The sequence below is a fragment of the Pseudophryne corroboree genome, chromosome 1 (genome assembly GCF_028390025.1).
Source record: "Pseudophryne corroboree isolate aPseCor3 chromosome 1, aPseCor3.hap2, whole genome shotgun sequence".
NCBI classification, from domain to species: Eukaryota; Metazoa; Chordata; class Amphibia; order Anura; family Myobatrachidae; genus Pseudophryne; species Pseudophryne corroboree.
In genome coordinates, this window is record NC_086444.1 from 1,184,074,162 (window position 1) to 1,184,093,868 (window position 19,707).

Below are 19,707 nucleotides of genomic sequence, written 5' to 3' on the forward strand. Positions count from 1 at the left end.
GGCAGATTCCCCCTTTTTACACATTGCGGCAGGCAGATTCCCCATGTTTACACATAGCGGCAGGCAGATTCCCCATTTTTACACATTGCGGCAGGCAGATTCCCCATTTTTACACATAGCGGCAGGCAGATTCCCCATTTTTACACATTGCGGCAGGCAGTCGAAAGAAAGAAAGAAAGAAAGAAAGAAAGAAAGAAAGAAAGAAAGAAGAATTATACTTACCCTCTCCGCTGGCTCAGGCTCCTCGGTGCAGCGTCAGACGATTCCCGGGCAGGAGAGAAGGAGAGGGAGGTGGAGGAGGGAGCCGCAGCAGTGCTGTGTTATTGGTGGAGGCGCTGCTGCTGCTGCTGCCCCTCTGCTTCACTATAGGCTGTTCTCGGAAGGCAGCCTATAGTGAAGCAGAGGGGCAGCAGCGCCTCCACCGGTAACAAAGCGCTGCTGCGGCTCCCTCCTCCACCTCCCTCCTCCTCCTTCCCCCGTACCGCTGCTCCTCTCCGCTCCGGGCAGCGGTTGCCCGCAGCACACAGCGGCATGTAATGAGTCAGTTTGACTCATTACATGCTTTGGGCCCCTGGACAGAGGCGGGCCCCAGTGGAACGCACTGGTTGCACTGGCGGTAGTTCCGCCTCTGCACAGGATCATACATTTTCATTAGTCTGAGGTGGGTTCCGTTTACTAAGTCAACAGTGACCACATGAGAATGTCGACACGATCGCAATGTCAACAGAGAACGTGGAAATGTTCATCGTCAGTTTAACCATTTTGACATTATAACTGTTGACATTCTGGTGTCAATATTATGAATGCTGACGTAGTAAAATGATCACATTATGGCTTCGTACCGCTGAGGTGCCCATGGCGGTATGAAAATACACTGTGTGGAATTGTATGGCAATGGACAGCTACAGTATCTAGAGAGATAAAGTGGTGAGAGCTAAAGTACCAGCCAATCAGCTCCTAACTGCCATGTTACAGGCTGTGTTGGAAATATAACAGAAGCTGATTGGTTGGCATTTTATCTCTCTCCACTTTATCTCTCTCTCCAACCTTTGATATATCTCCCCCTTGGGGAGGAAAATAATGACATTAGGGACCTGCGTACAGTAATACAGAGGGTGACGGTGTCTTGCTCATAGCTGATAACATAGGACAATAGCATATTACATTAGCTTCCCCAGTGCTCCTGTCATGACACAAGAGGGTAAATTTACTAACATGGGAGTTCTATTTAAGATGGGATGTTGCCCATAGCAACCAATCAGATTCCACGTATTATCTTCTAGAAGGTGCTAGATAAATGAGAAGTAGAATCTGATTGGTTGCTATGGGCAACATCCCATCTTAAATAGAACTCCCATCTTAGTAAATTTACCCCAAGGATGGGCCAATATCTGCCTATGCAATGCTATTTCTTGTAATGCTTTCTTGTTATTGTAGTAGAATGTGCTCTGTTTCCCTCTGTTTTCTGTATCCCTGGTTTCTGTGTGTGAAAGTAGCTGTGACTGTGCCTGTAACATATCTGTCTCTCTGCTCCAGGCCGCGTGTTTAACGGCTCCGGGAAACCTATTGACAAGGGTCCAACTGTGATGGCCGAGGATTTCTTAGATATCAATGGTGAGAAAGCTGTTTCTCTTCTATAGACCAATCAGAAGTGGTGTGAGCCATGTCATCCCCCCTTATGGTACTGGGAAAATGAGATACCGAGAATTCCCAGGTCCAGGGACCATTACTGAGAATTAGGACCCTCCCCCTGGCCAATCTTTTCTTGGTCCCCTCGGCCATACGTTAAAATAACTCTAAGAATAACTGTTGTGTGATTCTGTCACCTATCAGGGCAGCCGATTAACCCGTATGGCCGGACATATCCAGAGGAAATGATACAGACTGGGATCTCACCCATCGATGTCATGAACAGCATCGCCCGAGGGCAGAAGATCCCCATCTTCTCCGCAGCAGGTCTACCTCACAATGAGGTACGGTACAGGGGAGGGTAACAGGGCTGGTGATGGAAATGTCTCCTGTTGAAAGAATCGAACTAGTTATGAAATATCTTAAGCAGATTGGGGCTGATTTATCAAAGGTCAGAAAGCCCCTATTGCCCCAAAAACTGGAATCTTTACGTCAGGGGTGCTGAAAATGATGAGTGTGAAGGTGTAGATATTGCAGAGTCATATAGTTATATAGATATACCAGCGGATGACTGAAACTATGAACAGCCCAGTTACTTAACCATCGGTATTGGTTTATTGATAGATAGCAGGTACAGCCGTACTCACTGTGACATGCACACAGCCAGTGAGTGTATGCTGCAAACAGGTAGCGGTGCAAGATGCTGGAACAGCTTTATAGCAGGTATCATAGGAGCTAAACGGGAGACTTCTGTCTCCAACCATGTCACTCTACACAGCAAAGACAAGATGGCCCCTGCAAATGCTCAGTAGAGATCTTGGCAGCCATCTTGGTATAGGGCATGAAGTCTCCATTGAGGACAGGAAGACTGGAGTCTGCACAACATATGGGTTCCTTCCAGGGATAACACTGTTGTAGCCTTGGAAATGGGAAGCCTGTTTATCAAGTATCATACTTGTATCGCCAAAATGCCTGTGCTGTTATCGCCCTATCAGGATTAAAGATTAAAAGCATTACATTTTATTTTCCCTTGAATATATATTTTTTTTATTTTATTTTGTAATTTTTTTTTTTCTTTTTCTTCTAAAATAGTATTATTATTATTTTTTTTAACCAAGTGGAACTATTAGGCCAAAGCCGGGCGTTCAGTGCCATTGTACAAGCCCAAGCTGGCCAAGAAGCATCAGTAAGGAAATCATCCCCAGTCACCAGGGCCCTCACTGCCAGCCCAGCAATCAGAGAGCTGCAGTCAGTCATCACCATTACATCCAGTGCAGCCCTGTCTGTGTTTATGCTGATTAACATCTCGCAGCTGAGGCCTGACGGCGGAACACTTACAAGACCTTTCCTGTCTCCTAAGGACTCACTGCGTATCTTCATTTATCCCACAAACACATATCCAGCAGTCAGCGATGACGGGTGCTCGGTACTGGGAAGCTCTGGTTTCATGTCCCTCATTTTCACTTCCCATTTCCATACAGTGGGGACATTTGTGAAGTGAAAGTGGTGCACAGTATAGGTATTACATTCTAATAAACTAAACCCAACCCACGTGCTACCTGTGTGCATAAACCACGCTGTCATTGGCACAGACCATACTTGCCTACCTGACCCTCTCCATGAGGGAGAAAATGCTCTGTTCCTGGACTTTCCTGGTAATGTATGATTGCCATCACCTGTGGTGAAACACCTTTCTTATCAATTAACTAGCTCACCACAGGTGATGGCAATCATACATCACCAGGAAAGTCCAGGAACAGAGCGTTTTCTCCCTCATGGAGAGGGTCAGGAAGGCAAGTATGGCACAGATGCCCAGTTTGAGTGGCAATGTGCAGGTGGCTATACTCGTCAGTGGTTAGAAGCCTTGTGCCCAGACCACTACCAGTACCAGAAGGATTGCCGGATATCAGAGCACACGCAGCTGCCACAGAGGCTTGGCTAACCATTAGAGAGAGCATGGTCTGGGCAACTTGATAAATATATATAGCAAGTACGGCAGTGATCGCAGTCTGAATGAAGCCCTTTGTGGAGTGCGCACCCCGGGAGCCCAGTGAGATGCTAACAGTATCTCAGGGCTGCGATTGCCTCTGCCTGATTGACAGGCAGAGGTGGTCGCGGGGTGAGAGGGGACGTGCCAACAGCGCAGCCCGGACAACGCAGGCATGTCTGGACCGCTGCGGGGTCGGGCCGTGACCACCTGCCATCACAGCTAGGCTGTGCGGGAGCTGCGCTGGCAGGGAGCTACTCAGTGTGTGCAAAAGCATCGCTGCTGTGCGATGCTTTTGCACCCATGCGGGGGGAAATAGGGCCTGACATGCGGGGTGGACTAGCCTTGTGCTGGCCGTTCCCCCACATGTCAGAGAATCTGATCGTAGATGTGCTATATTTAGCACATCTACAATAAGCTTTGAATCACCCCCAGATTAATAACAGCAATACACTGTAGAGAATACACCATAGGGGGTCATTCCGAGTTGATCGCACGTAGCAACTTTTTGCTGCACGTGCAATCAACTTGAAACGGCTTGTGCAGCCCTGCTATGCTAAAAGAGTTTCAAGCAAAACAAGACTAGCCCTGCAGTTACTTACCCTGTGCGACGGATCCAGCGATGAAGGTCCCGGCTGTGATGTCAGACATCCGCCCTCCAAACGCCTGGGCATGCCTGCGTTCGCCTTACCACGCCCGGGAAAAGGTGAGTAGACGCCCCGATCCTCCTTCCCGCTGTCAATCTTCTTGCGATCGCGCCTGCAATCGCTTTCATCGGTCCTGGCGTCGTTGCCCGGCGACGGCCGTCACTAGGCAACGAGGCGCATGCGCAATGCGGCCGACGCGCGGCCGCAGTTCCGACCCCTTTCACACCGCAGCGAAGAACCGCTGCGTGCAAACGGGTCGGAATGACCCCCTAACTCCTGTGCCGTATAAGGTAACATATGTTTAATGTGTAATTCAAGTGCACAGCCTGGCACCTGATCTCTATAGGAGGAGGTGGGGCCCCGGGTAGTGGGGCCCACCGGGGGCTTCCCCTGTACCCCTCTGGCCCTGACGTAACCAATCAGCACTGACGTAACATCTATAATTTGCATCCTATAAAATGATACAGAACTGCTGATTGGTTGATGGGGAAACTTCTCCACTGGCTCACTTCTCCGCTCTTATCACTGCTTAGTAAATGTCCCCCTTAGTGTCAGTCATACAGTTTTGTGTTTCTGCTGCTTGGTAGCACTGTGTTCTGTTCTCTCCCCTAGATCGCAGCCCAGATTTGCAGACAGGCCGGTCTTGTTAAGAAATCGAAGGATGTGATGGATTATCATGACGACAACTTTGCCATTGTGTTTGCTGCGATGGGTGTAAGAGACCACGTGTAACATGCTGAACTCTCACTGTTGGGCTAACTAGGGTTTTACAGGATATTAAGTGTCAGGCATCTGCTTTCCCACCAGGTAAACATGGAGACTGCCAGGTTCTTCAAGTCGGACTTTGAGGAAAATGGCTCCATGGATAACGTCTGTCTCTTCCTGAATCTGGCCAATGACCCAACGTAAGTGCAAGGAGCTGATTACATTAATGCAGAACTAGACGGACAGTAGGACAAACCAGGTTTTCCCACAGCAATAAGCAGGATTGCATGCAGCTCCACGTACACTACAAATCACTACACACCATATATCCTTCATCGGATAGGCTGCTCAAATATTGTCCCCTTCATCTGATAGGCTGTTTACATGTTGTCCCCTCCATCTGATAGGCTGCTCAACTATTGTCCCCTTCATCTGAGAGGCTGATTACATATTGTCTCATCTATCTGATAGGCTGCTTACATATTATCCCCTCCATCTGATAGGCTGCTTACATATTATCCCCTCCATCTGATAGGCTGATTACATATTGTCCCCTCCATCTGATAGGCTGATTACATATTGTCCCCTCCATCTGATAGGCTGATTATATATTGTCCTCTCCATCTGATAGGTCCATTACATATTGGGGGTAATTCCAAGTTGATCGCAGCAGGAAATTTTTTAGCAGTTGGGCAAAACCATGTGCACTGCAGGGGAGGCAGATATAACATGTGCAGAGAGAGTTAGATTTGGGTGGGTTATTTTGTTTCTGTTCAGGGTAAATACTGGCTGCTTTATTTTTACACTGCAAATTAGATTGCAGATTGAACACACCCCACCCAAATCTAAATCTCTCTGCACATGTTATATCTGCCTCCCCTGCAGTGCACATGGTTTTGCCCAGTTGCTAAAAAAATGTCCTGCTGCGATCAACTTGGAATTACCCCCATTGTCCCCTCCATCTGATAGGCTGACTACATATTGTCCCCTCCATCTGATAGGCTGATTATATATTGTCCCCTCCATCTGATAGGTCCATTACATATTGTCCCCTCCATCTGATAGGCTGATTACATATTGTCCCCTTCATCTGATTGGCTGATTACATATTGTCCGCTCCATCTGATAGGACGATTATATATTGTCCCCTCCATCTGATAGGTCCATTACAGATTGTACCCTCCATCTGATAGGCTCATTACATATTGTCCCCTTCATCTGTTAGGCTGATTATATATTGTCCCCTCCATCTGATAGGCTGATTATACATCTATGTGAATGATGAGTGTAACAGCAATGTGATTGGGTACATGAATATATTTGCAGTAACACAGTCTTCTTCCCATCTACTCAGAATTGAGAGGATCATCACCCCCCGGCTGGCCCTGACAGAAGCCGAGTACTTGGCATACCAGTGTGAGAAGCACGTTCTGGTCATTCTGACAGACATGAGCTCCTACGCTGAGGCCCTGCGTGAGGTAAGTGCCGCTGGTCGCTGCTGCAGGGTGTGCGCAGGTCAGATGCAGCTGCGTGACAGGGCATGAGCAGTGTGACTTACAGTGTGCGCACCGCTAAGTCTGACATAAGCAGTGTGTACACCTCTGTGTCAGGCTCAGTCTGATGGGTATGCCAGTTTTTCCATCAATGGTCCATGATTTCTCACCACTTTCGGAAAACCATTGGCCCTCCCTATCTGATATACACCATCAGGCTGCTGTGTCACCAGGAGACGATTGATGGTTGCCAGCCATCATTGGTCAGTGCCCAACCCTATATTATCCCCTCGTTCTTTGGTCATATAGACCAGAGAAATGCAGCAAGCTGACAATGGTATTCTGTTATTGCGCTTATATCATGTTCACTGACTTTTCTGGACTCCTGGTATAATGCTCTGGTTGCTGATATTTGTCTTTCAGGTGTCAGCAGCCCGGGAGGAGGTGCCGGGCAGACGAGGCTTTCCCGGGTACATGTACACCGATCTGGCCACTATCTATGAGCGCGCTGGTCGGGTAGAGGGCAGGACTGGGTCTATTACTCAGATCCCCATTCTGACCATGCCTAACGATGGTAAGTCACCTTCTGCTAGAGTGCGAGCTCTGCTGCCGTGTGTAATGTATGATCACAAACACAGCAGATGCTCGCTGGAATCGCTGATGACCAGCTGCTGGCTGACTGACCAACCTGCTAATGTAACTCTCTTCCAGACATCACTCACCCCATTCCTGATTTGACCGGGTTCATTACAGAAGGACAGATCTACGTGGACCGACAGCTCCATAACAGACAGGTCGGTCACATTGTATATAATTCCTGTCATCTGTCTTCTCTCTTACAGTCACCCTATGAACCGGCCTTTGGTGCATATTTAATAATATTTGCGGGATATTCCCTGAAAATACCCAGCAAAGATTAAGGATGTCATGGATGTTGCATGGAGAGACACAGCTTGGCTTCAGCAGTTAACGCCGGCCCGTTGTAGTCTGTATGCTACATTCACATAATGTATACCTGCTGCTGCCTGTTCACTGCTGTGCTGCCGGACGCTGTGCAGCAGTTGTACCGAGGTAGACAGTAAAGAGATTGTGGATGCGATCACTTTACTTCTACAGATCACAAGGTCGGAGCCCCTGTCCCAGCGTCTGAGTAACCATACATTCAGGCGAATAAGAATTCATTATTTTCGGTGGCAGACCGCATGAATAAACAAATATATGCCCCTTTATGTTAGAGATGAGCGGGTTCGGTTTCTCTGAATCCGAACCCGCCCGAACTTCATGTTTTTTTACACGGGTCCGAGCGACTCGGATCTTCCCGCCTTGCTCGGTTAACCCGAGCGCGCCCGAACGTCATCATCACGCTGTCGGATTCTCGCGAGGCTCGGATTCTATCGCGAGACTCGGATTCTATATAAGGAGCCGCGCGTCGCGGCCATTTTCACACGTACATTGAGATTGATAGGGAGAGGACGTGGCTGGCGTCCTCTCCGTTTAGAAATTAAAATAGATAGGAGAGTGAGAGTGAGACACTTCATTTACTTACTGGAGCTTAGGAGGAGTTATACTAGTGACTGATGACCAGTGACCTGACCACCAGTGCAGTTTTATAATTTATTATTTAATAATCCGTTCTGTTCTTGTTCTCTGCCTGAAAAAAACGATACACAGTGACTCAGTCACACTCACATACCATATCTGTGCTCAGCCCAGTGTGCTGCATCATCTATGTATAATATCTGACTGTGCTCACACAGCTTAATTGTGGGGGAGACTGGGGAGCAGTTATAGGTTATAGCAGGAGCCAGGAGTACATATTAAACAGTGCACACTTTTGCTGCCAGAGTGCCACTGCCAGTGTGACTGACCACTGACCACTGTGACCAGTGACCTGACCACACTGACCACCAGTATAGTATATTGTGATTGAATGTCTGCCTGAAAAAGTACACTCGTCGTGTGACTTGTGTGGTGTTTTTTTATTCTATAAAAATTAAAAAACTCATTCTGCTGACAGACAGTGTCCAGCAGGTCCGTCATTATATAATATATACCTGTCCGGCTGCAGTAGTGATATATATATATTTTTTATATCATTATTTATCATCCAGTCTATACTAGCAGCAGACACAGTACGGTAGTTCACGGCTGTAGCTACCTCTGTGTCGGCACTCGGCAGTCCATCCATAATTGTATACCACCTACCCGTGGTTTTTTTTCTTTCTTCTTTATACATACTACATCTCATTATCATCCAGTCTATATTAGCAGCAGACACAGTACAGTACGGTAGTCCACGGCTGTAGCTACCTCTGTGTCGGCACTCGGCAGTCCATCCATAATTGTATACCACCTACCCGTGGTTTTTTTTTCTTTCTTCTTTATACATACTACATCTCATTATCATCCAGTCTATATTAGCAGCAGACACAGTACAGTACGGTAGTCCACGGCTGTAGCTACCTCTGTGTCGGCACTCGGCAGTCCATCCATAATTGTATACCACCTACCCGTGGTTTTTTTTTTCTTTCTTCTTTATACATACTACATCTCATTATCAACCAGTCTATATTATCAGCAGACACAGTACAGTACGGTAGTCCACGGCTGTAGCTACCTCTGTGTCGGCACTCGGCAGTCCATCCATAATTGTATACCACCTACCCGTGGTTTTTTTTTTCTTTCTTCTTTATACATACTACATCTCATTATCAACCAGTCTATATTAGCAGCAGACACAGTATGGTAGTTCACGGCTGTAGCTACCTCTGTGTCGGCACTCGGCAGTCCATCCATAATTGTATACCACCTACCCGTGGTTTTTTTTTTCTTTCTTCTTTATACATACTACATCTCATTATCATCCAGTCTATATTAGCAGCAGACACAGTACAGTACGGTAGTCCACGGCTGTAGCTACCTCTGTGTCGGCACTCGGCAGTCCATCCATAATTGTATACCACCTACCCGTGGTTTTTTTTTTCTTTCTTCTTTATACATACTACATCTCATTATCATCCAGTCTATATTAGCAGCAGACACAGTACAGTACGGTAGTCCACGGCTGTAGCTACCTCTGTGTCGGCACTCGGCAGTCCATCCATAATTGTATACCACCTACCCGTGTTTTTTTTTTCTTTCTTCTTTATACATACTACATCTCATTATCAACCAGTCTATATTAGCAGCAGACACAGTACAGTACGGTAGTCCACGGCTGTAGCTACCTCTGTGTCGGCACTCGGCAGTCCATCCATAATTGTATACCACCTACCCGTGGTTTTTTTTTTCTTTCTTCTTTATACATACTACATATCATTATCATCCAGTCTATATTAGCAGCAGACACAGTACAGTACGGTAGTCCATGGCTGTAGCTACCTCTGTGTCGGCACTCGGCAGTCCATCCATAATTGTATACCACCTACCCGTGGTTTTTTTTTCTTTCTTCTTTATACATACTACATCTCATTATCATCCAGTCTATATTAGCAGCAGACACAGTACAGTACGGTAGTCCACGGCTGTAGCTACCTCTGTGTCGGCACTCGGCAGTCCATCCATAATTGTATACCACCTACCCGTGGTTTTTTTTTTTCTTTCTTCTTTATACATACTACATCTCATTATCAACCAGTCTATATTAGCAGCAGACACAGTACAGTACGGTAGTCCACGGCTGTAGCTACCTCTGTGTCGGCACTCGGCAGTCCATCCATAATTGTATACCACCTACCCGTGGTTTTTTTTTTCTTTCTTCTTTATACATACTACATCTCATTATCATCCAGTCTATATTAGCAGCAGACACAGTACAGTACGGTAGTCCACGGCTGTAGCTACCTCTGTGTCGGCACTCGGCAGTCCATCCATAATTGTATACCACCTACCCGTGTTTTTTTTTTCTTTCTTCTTTATACATACTACATCTCATTATCATCCAGTCTATATTAGCAGCAGACACAGTACAGTACGGTAGTCCACGGCTGTAGCTACCTCTGTGTCGGCACTCGGCAGTCCATCCATAATTGTATATCACCTACCCGTGGTTTTTTTTTTCTTTCTTCTTTATACATACTACATCTCATTATCAACCAGTCTATATTAGCAGCAGACACAGTACAGTACGGTAGTCCACGGCTGTAGCTACCTCTGTGTCGGCACTCGGCAGTCCATCCATAATTGTATACTAGTATCCATCCATCTCCATTGTTTACCTGAGGTGCCTTTTAGTTGTGCCTATTAAAATATGGAGAACAAAAATGTTGAGGTTCCAAAATTAGGGAAAGATCAAGATCCACTTCCACCTCGTGCTGAAGCTGCTGCCACTAGTCATGGCCGAGACGATGAAATGCCAGCAACGTCGTCTGCCAAGGCCGATGCCCAATGTCATAGTACAGAGCATGTCAAATCCAAAACACCAAATATCAGTAAAAAAAGGACTCCAAAACCTAAAATAAAATTGTCGGAGGAGAAGCGTAAACTTGCCAATATGCCATTTACCACACGGAGTGGCAAGGAACGGCTGAGGCCCTGGCCTATGTTCCTGGCTAGTGGTTCAGCTTCACATGAGGATGGAAGCACTCAGCCTCTCGCTAGAAAACTAAAAAGACTCAAGCTGGCAAAAGCACCGCAAAGAAGTGTGCGTTCTTCGAAATCCCAAATCCACAAGGAGAGTCCAATTGTGTCGGTTGCGATGCCTGACCTTCCCAACACTGGACGTGAAGAGCATGCGCCTTCCACCATTTGCACGCCCCCTGCAAGTGCTGGAAGGAGCACCCGCAGTCCAGTTCCTGATAGTCAGATTGAAGATGTCAGTGTTGAAGTACACCAGGATGAGGAGGATATGGGTGTTGCTGGCGCTGGGGAGGAAATTGACCAGGAGGATTCTGATGGTGAGGTGGTTTGTTTAAGTCAGGCACCCGGGGAGACACCTGTTGTCCGTGGGAGGAATATGGCCACTGACATGCCTGGTGAAAATACCAAAAAAATCAGCTCTTCGGTGTGGAAGTATTTCAACAGAAATGCGGACAACAGGTGTCAAGCCGTGTGTTGCCTTTGTCAAGCTGTAATAAGTAGGGGTAAGGACGTTAACCACCTCGGAACATCCTCCCTTATACGTCACCTGCAGCGCATTCATAATAAGTCAGTGACAAGTTCAAAAACTTTGGGCGACAGCGGAAGCAGTCCACTGACCAGTAAATCCCTTCCTCTTGTAACCAAGCTCACGCAAACCACCCCACCAACTCCCTCAGTGTCAATTTCCTCCTTCCCCAGGAATGCCAATAGTCCTGCAGGCCATGTCACTGGCAATTCTGACGAGTCCTCTCCTGCCTGGGATTCCTCCGATGCATCCTTGCGTGTAACGCCTACTGCTGCTGGCGCTGCTGTTGTTGCTGCTGGGAGTCGATGGTCATCCCAGAGGGGAAGTCGTAAGCCCACTTGTACTACTTCCAGTAAGCAATTGACTGTTCAACAGTCCTTTGCGAGGAAGATGAAATATCACAGCAGTCATCCTGCTGCAAAGCGGATAACTGAGGCCTTGACAACTATGTTGGTGTTAGACGTGCGTCCGGTATCCGCCGTTAGTTCACAGGGAACTAGACAATTTATTGAGGCAGTGTGCCCCCGTTACCAAATACCATCTAGGTTCCACTTCTCTAGGCAGGCGATACCGAGAATGTACACGGACGCCAGAAAAAGACTCACCAGTGTCCTAAAAAATGCAGTTGTATCCAATGTCCACTTAACCACGGACATGTGGACAAGTGGAGCAGGGCAGGGTCAGGACTATATGACTGTGACAGCCCACTGGGTAGATGTATGGACTCCCGCCGCAAGAACAGCAGCGGCGGCACCAGTAGCAGCATCTCGCAAACGCCAACTCTTTCCTAGGCAGGCTACGCTTTGTATCACCGGTTTCCAGAATACGCACACAGCTGAAAACCTCTTACGGCAACTGAGGAAGATCATCGCGGAATGGCTTACCCCAATTGGACTCTCCTGTGGATTTGTGGCATCGGACAACGCCAGCAATATTGTGTGTGCATTAAATATGGGCAAATTCCAGCACGTCCCATGTTTTGCACATACCTTGAATTTGGTGGTGCAGAATTTTTTTAAAAACGACAGGGGCGTGCAAGAGATGCTGTCGGTGGCCAGAAGAATTGCGGGACACTTTCGGCGTACAGGCACCACGTACAGAAGACTGGAGCACCACCAAAAACTACTGAACCTGCCCTGCCATCATCTGAAGCAAGAAGTGGTAACGAGGTGGAATTCAACCCTCTATATGCTTCAGAGGTTGGAGGAGCAGCAAAAGGCCATTCAAGCCTATACAATTGAGCACGATATAGGAGGTGGAATGCACCTGTCTCAAGCGCAGTGGAGAATGATTTCAACGTTGTGCAAGGTTCTGATGCCCTTTGAACTTGCCACACGTGAAGTCAGTTCAGACACTGCCAGCCTGAGTCAGGTCATTCCCCTCATCAGGCTTTTGCAGAAGAAGCTGGAGACATTGAAGGAGGAGCTAACACGGAGCGATTCCGCTAGGCATGTGGGACTTGTGGATGGAGCCCTTAATTCGCTTAACAAGGATTCACGGGTGGTCAATCTGTTGAAATCAGAGCACTACATTTTGGCCACCGTGCTCGATCCTAGATTTAAAGCCTACCTTGGATCTCTCTTTCCGGCAGACACAAGTCTGCTGGGGTTGAAAGACCTGCTGGTGAGAAAATTGTCAAGTCAAGCGGAACGCGACCTGTCAACATCTCCTTCACATTCTCCCGCAACTGGGGGTGCGAGGAAAAGGCTCAGAATTCCGAGCCCACCCGCTGGCGGTGATGCAGGGCAGTCTGGAGCGACTGCTGATGCTGACATCTGGTCCGGACTGAAGGACCTGACAACGATTACGGACATGTCGTCTACTGTCACTGCATATGATTCTCTCAACATTGAAAGAATGGTGGAGGATTATATGAGTGACCGCATCCAAGTAGGCACGTCACACAGTCCGTACTTATACTGGCAGGAAAAAGAGGCAATTTGGAGGCCCTTGCACAAACTGGCTTTATTCTACCTAAGTTGCCCTCCCACAAGTGTGTACTCCGAAAGAGTGTTTAGTGCCGCCGCTCACCTTGTCAGCAATCGGCGTACGAGGTTACATCCAGAAAATGTGGAGAAGATGATGTTCATTAAAATGAATTATAATCAATTCCTCCGCGGAGACATTGACCAGCAGCAATTGCCTCCACAAAGTACACAGGGAGCTGAGATGGTGGATTCCAGTGGGGACGAATTGATAATCTGTGAGGAGGGGGATGTACACGGTGATATATCGGAGGATGATGATGAGGTGGACATCTTGCCTCTGTAGAGCCAGTTTGTGCAAGGAGAGATTAATTGCTTCTTTTTTGGTGGGGGTCCAAACCAACCCGTCATATCAGTCACAGTCGTGTGGCAGACCCTGTCACTGAAATGATGGGTTGGTTAAAGTGTGCATGTCCTGTTTATACAACATAAGGGTGGGTGGGAGGGCCCAAGGACAATTCCATCTTGCACCTCTTTTTTCTTTAATTTTTCTTTGCGTCATGTGCTGTTTGGGGAGGGTTTTTTGGAAGGGACATCCTGCGTGACACTGCAGTGACACTCTTAGATGGGCCCGGTGTTTGTGTCGGCCACTAGGGTCGCTTATCTTACTCACACAGCTACCTCATTGCGCCTCTTTTTTTCTTTGCGTCATGTGCTGTTTGGGGAGGGTTTTTTGGAAGGGACATCCTGCGTGACACTGCAGTGACACTCCTAGATGGGCCCGGTGTTTGTGTCGGCCACTAGGGTCGCTTATCTTACTCACACAGCTACCTCATTGCGCCTCTTTTTTCCTTTGCGTCATGTGCTGTTTGGGGAGGGTTTTTTGGAAGGGACATCCTGCGTGACACTGCAGTGCCACTCCTAGATGGGCCCGGTGTTTGTGTCGGCCACTAGGGTCGCTTATCTTACTCACACAGCTACCTCATTGCGCCTCTTTTTTTCTTTGCGTCATGTGCTGTTTGGGGAGGGTTTTTTGGAAGGGACATCCTGCGTGAAACTGCAGTGACACTCCTAGATGGGCCCGGTGTTTGTGTCGGCCACTAGGGTCGCTTATCTTACTCACACAGCTACCTCATTGCGCCTCTTTTTTTCTTTGCGTCATGTGCTGTTTGGGGAGGGTTTTTTGGAAGGGACATCCTGCGTGACACTGCAGTGCCACTCCTAGATGGGCCCGGTGTTTGTGTCGGCCACTAGGGTCGCTTATCTTACTCACACAGCTACCTCATTGCGCCTCTTTTTTTCTTTGCATCATGTGCTGTTTGGGGAGGGTTTTTTGGAAGGGACATCCTGCGTGACACTGCAGTGCCACTCCTAGATGGGCCCGGTGTTTGTGTCGGCCACTAGGGTCGCTTATCTTACTCACACAGCTACCTCATTGCGCCTCTTTTTTTCTTTGCGTCATGTGCTGTTTGGGGAGGGTTTTTTGGAAGGGACATCCTGCGTGACACTGCAGTGCCACTCCTAGATGGGCCCGGTGTTTGTGTCGGCCACTAGGGTCGCTTATCTTACTCACACAGCTACCTCATTGCGCCTCTTTTTTTCTTTGCGTCATGTGCTGTTTGGGGAGGGTTTTTTGGAAGGGACATCCTGCGTGACACTGCAGTGCCACTCCTAGATGGGCCCGGTGTTTGTGTCGGCCACTAGGGTCGCTTATCTTACTCACACAGCTACCTCATTGCGCCTCTTTTTTTCTTTGCGTCATGTGCTGTTTGGGGAGGGTTTTTTGGAAGGGACATCCTGCGTGACACTGCAGTGACACTCCTAGATGGGCCCGGTGTTTGTGTCGGCCACTAGGGTCGCTTATCTTACTCACACAGCTACCTCATTGCGCCTCTTTTTTTCTTTGCGTCATGTGCTGTTTGGGGAGGGTTTTTTGGAAGGGACATCCTGCGTGACACTGCAGTGCCACTCCTAGATGGGCCAGGTGTTTGTGTCGGCCACTAGGGTCGCTTAGCTTAGTCATCCAGCGACCTCGGTGCAAATTTTAGGACTAAAAATAATATTGTGAGGTGTGAGGTATTCAGAATAGACTGAAAATGAGTGGAAATTATGGTTTTTGAGGTTAATAATACTTTGGGATCAAAATGACCCCCAAATTCTATGATTTAAGCTGTTTTTTAGGTTTTTTGGAAAAAAACACCCGAATCCAAAACACACCCGAATCCGACAAAAAAAATTCGGTTAGGTTTTGCCAAAACGCGGTCGAACCCAAAACACGGCCGCGGAACCGAACCCAAAACCAAAACACAAAACCCGAAAAATTTCCGGCGCTCATCTCTACTTTATGTGTAGATGGACTCTTCCAGACACAGTTTTGTGTTCAACTAAACATCTGTGGGTGAAATGTATCAAGCCTTGGAGAGAGATAAAGTAGCAACCAATCAGCTTCTGTCAAGCACAGCCTGTGAAATTACAATTAAGAGCTAATTGGTTAGTTCGTTATCTCTCTTCGCTTTATCCCCCTCCAAGTCTTGAAACATCTTCACCACATTGTAAGGTATAATATAAAGGAAGCCAAAGTGATATGCCTTGTAGCACAGGACCCTACACTGGGACATTCAGTGTCATTGTCATTCCCTGCGGAACTTAACTTTAAACCGCTGCTCCTTGCGGTGAGTTGGATACTTAATTATCAGGGCCCCCCGATAATGAGTAGGCCCATGTATGTGGTGGATGGAGCTGCATTGCCTAGGGCTGAGAAGTGGATCTGGGTGGAAAGCATTCAGGTGTTGCTTTGTGCATTTGCAACTAGGTGCAGAGGGGAGTGTGTGTGTGTGTGTGCGCGAGATTAAGTGTTTTCTCCATATCAGAGCCTTACCTAGACTGTGTGTGTGTGTGTGTGTGTGTATGTGTATGTGTGTGTGATTAAGTGTTTTCTCCATATCAGAGCCTTACCTAGACTCTGTGTGTGTGTGTGTGTGTGTGTGTGTGTGTGTGTGTGTGTGTGTGTGTGTGTGTGTGTGTGTGTGTGTGTGTGTGTGTGTGTGATTAAGTGTTTTCTACATATCGGCCCTCATTCCGAGTTGTTCGCTCGCAAGGCGATTTTAGCAGTATTGCACACACTAAGCCGCCGTCTACTGGGAGTGAATCTTAGCTTCTTAAAATTGCGAACGAAAGATTCGCAATATTGCGATTACACATCTCGTAGCAGTTTCAGAGTAGCTTCAGACTTACTCGGCATCTGCGATCAGTTCAGTGCTTATCGTTCCTGGTTTGACGTCACAAACACACCCAGCGTTCGCCCAGACACTCCTCCGTTTCTCCAGCCACTCCCGCGTTTTTTCCGGAAACGGTAGAGTTTTTTCCCACACGCCCATAAAACAGCCTGTTTCCGCCCAGTAACACCCATTTCCTGTCAATCACACTACGATCGCCTGAGCGAAGAAAAAGCCGTGAGTAAAAATCCTAAGTGCATAGCAAATTTACTTGGCGCAGTCGCAGTGCGGACATTGCGCATGCGCACTAAGCGGAAAAACGCTGCGATGCGAAGAAATTTTCCGAGCGAACGACTCGGAATGACCTCCATCAGAGCCTTACCCAGACTTTTTGGTGCCCTGCAAGAGATTAGAATTATCTACATTTCTATGTAAGGGCAGAAAGTACAATGAATAGATTGTCTGACTGCAATGCCACAGGCACTGAGTTCGAATCCCGGGTATGTCATCATCTTGAAATGTAATAAAAGACAGTGTGACTGAATAACAAAGAAATCTCAAATTCAGTTCTTGAATGTTGTATAGGTATTAGCGACAGAATGGGTTAAGGTAGGAGACAGCGGCGATTATGAGATGCCGGGCTTCAAAAAGAGGGGAAGCTGCAAGTGAAAGTAAATAAAACAGATAATTGACAAGTGCCGCCAACAGCGCCCCCTACACTGCAGTGCTATGTGAGGTGCCCCCTCCACGCACACCTAGTTACGGCCCTGCTCCATATTCCTTCTCCATGGGGGGCACTCCATCATGTAAAGAGACTCATATGATCAGGAACTTCAAATTCAGCCATTAATGAACCGCAGAGCTGAAAATTCCTCAGGTTTCTCCTCAGCTTTCGTTCATACATTGTTTTCTGGAAAGTTATCCAACCACCTCACCCTGCCATGCAGGCCCGGCGCTACCCGCTCAGCAAAAGGGATGCAAAGCAGGTAGGCGCCAGGGTTGGAGAGGTGATCTCCCTGCTTTGCATCCCCGCTGCTGCGCCTGGGCCCCCTGCTGCTGCTGGCTGCTGTGCCTGTCACACTGTTTGACAGGCAGTGGCGCCGGCAGCATGAAGCTTCCCCTTACCTCCCTGGCTGACAGTAGTCCAGTCTCCAGTGTCTGTGTGCGTCCAGCGACTCCTGTCCGAAAAGGGGCGGGGCTTACCGGCACTGAGGGGCGGGGCTACACAGGACCATGGCCATGCTGCAGAGAAAGTCAGAAGAAGGCAGAATACAGAGTCTGCTAGCCAGATGGTGAGTTGAGGGAGAGTGAGTTGAGGGAGAGTGAGTGAGTGTGTGTGTGTGTGTGTGTGTGTGTGTGTGTGTGTGTGTGTGTGTGTGTGTGTGTGTGTGTGTGTGTGTGAGTTTGTACTGTATGTGTGTACTGTATGTACGGTATGTGTGTGTATGTATATGTGTATGTGGTATATGTGTGACTGCAGCATAATGTGTGTAAGCATCACTGGTACAGGGGCGTTGCGTGTGTAAGTGTCACTGGTGCAGAGGCGTTGCGTTTGTAAGCGTCACTGGTACAGGGGGCGTTATATGTAAGCGTCACTGGTACAGGGGGTGTTGCGTGTGTAAGTGTCACTGCTGCAGGGGGCGTTACGTATGTAAGCGTCACTGCTACAGGGGATGTTACGTGTGTAAGCGGCACTGGTACAGGGAGCATTATGTGTAAAAGCATTATGTGCGCTGTCCCTTTGTAAAGTATGGGAGGGCGCAAATTTATAATTTGCAGGAGGGCGCCAAACACCCTAGCACCGGCCCTGCTGCCATGTAATCTTTTTATCATTTCATATTACATTTACTATTATAAATTCGCTTTGCTAGTGACTTCCATTAGGAATACTTTGTCCGGCACTCCATTAAGTCATGCTCCACTTTTAAAATGCCCCAAATCAGGTTATAATATACTGTATTATGTTTGTGAATGCCATGTCACATAATAACGAGTCAGTTCCTGGTCTGCTTTAGAGTATTGGTGTTACATTGTTACGTCCAACAATTCGTTACAGATCTATCCTCCAATCAACGTGCTTCCTTCTCTGTCCCGACTCATGAAATCCGCTATCGGGGAAGGAATGACCAGAAAAGACCACGGAGATGTCTCCAACCAGCTGGTAGGTTCCTTCCAGGTTGACATACTGCTATATTTTACCGGTCCAGAGAATAATGTGACGACGTCCTCATCCGTATATGTTACCGGCACGGTTTTACACATACAGATATGTCCTCATACATCTTGCTGCAGTGATGCCAAACAGCCCCTCTTGGCGCTCCAGGTTGCGTGAGAACCTTCTAGCTTTGGGCGTCTTTTTTGCTGAAAATGCATCTTATTCGCACCGCAGTGTGACTAGGACGCACCAGAAGACTGTGCTGATTAATGTGATATATGACACCTGTATATCTGTGTGCGACTGAGACTCTGAATCTGTATATGAAGTGCTACAATGTAGCAGCCGCAGCTTTTTACCAAAACAAGTTCTGTCCTGCTCCGTATACAGACTCAGTCACACACAGTATAGAGGTGTCATATAGCAAATTACTCAGCACAGTCCCCTGGTGCGTCCTAGTGGCATTGCATCCCATGCTAGCAGAGTTGCACGGGACCTGGCGGCTCAATCGTGCCAGGCATGTCGCGGCTGCATGACGCATTGAGGCTGGATGTATGAGGACGCATCTGTATGTCTCTGAGCCCTGTATGCATAGTATCTGTGTTTGCAGATTAGAAAGACATCAGTTTCTGTTTGCAGCCTCACTGTACACGTGATACAGTGGAAGGAAATCAGGAGCAGTGCTTTATAATAATAAGTCATTTTGATGGGCTTTTAATAAATAGAGGCTCTCAGTGTAGAATAATCATCAGATTGATGCATTTGGGGGGATAATATGAATTCCCTACAAATCCAAATACGTTTTTCTAATGAAGTTAAGACTTTAATGAAAATGTACCTTTAAATC

The 19,707-nt window shown here is 47.6% G+C and overlaps 1 protein-coding gene across 1 annotated transcript in view; it reads left to right on the forward strand.

Annotated features, from left to right (window-relative positions):
- Positions 1-19,707, forward strand: part of ATP6V1B1 (ATPase H+ transporting V1 subunit B1) — a 109,375-nt gene that overhangs the window by 80,796 nt on the left and 8,872 nt on the right. Inside the window, exons 5-12 of the mRNA XM_063925301.1 lie at positions 1,537-1,614; positions 1,834-1,973; positions 4,876-4,977; positions 5,071-5,168; positions 6,323-6,446; positions 6,885-7,035; positions 7,173-7,255; positions 18,762-18,866. Coding sequence (XP_063781371.1) covers positions 1,537-1,614; positions 1,834-1,973; positions 4,876-4,977; positions 5,071-5,168; positions 6,323-6,446; positions 6,885-7,035; positions 7,173-7,255; positions 18,762-18,866 — 881 coding nt within the window. The remainder of the gene's footprint in view (positions 1-1,536; positions 1,615-1,833; positions 1,974-4,875; positions 4,978-5,070; positions 5,169-6,322; positions 6,447-6,884; positions 7,036-7,172; positions 7,256-18,761; positions 18,867-19,707) is intronic.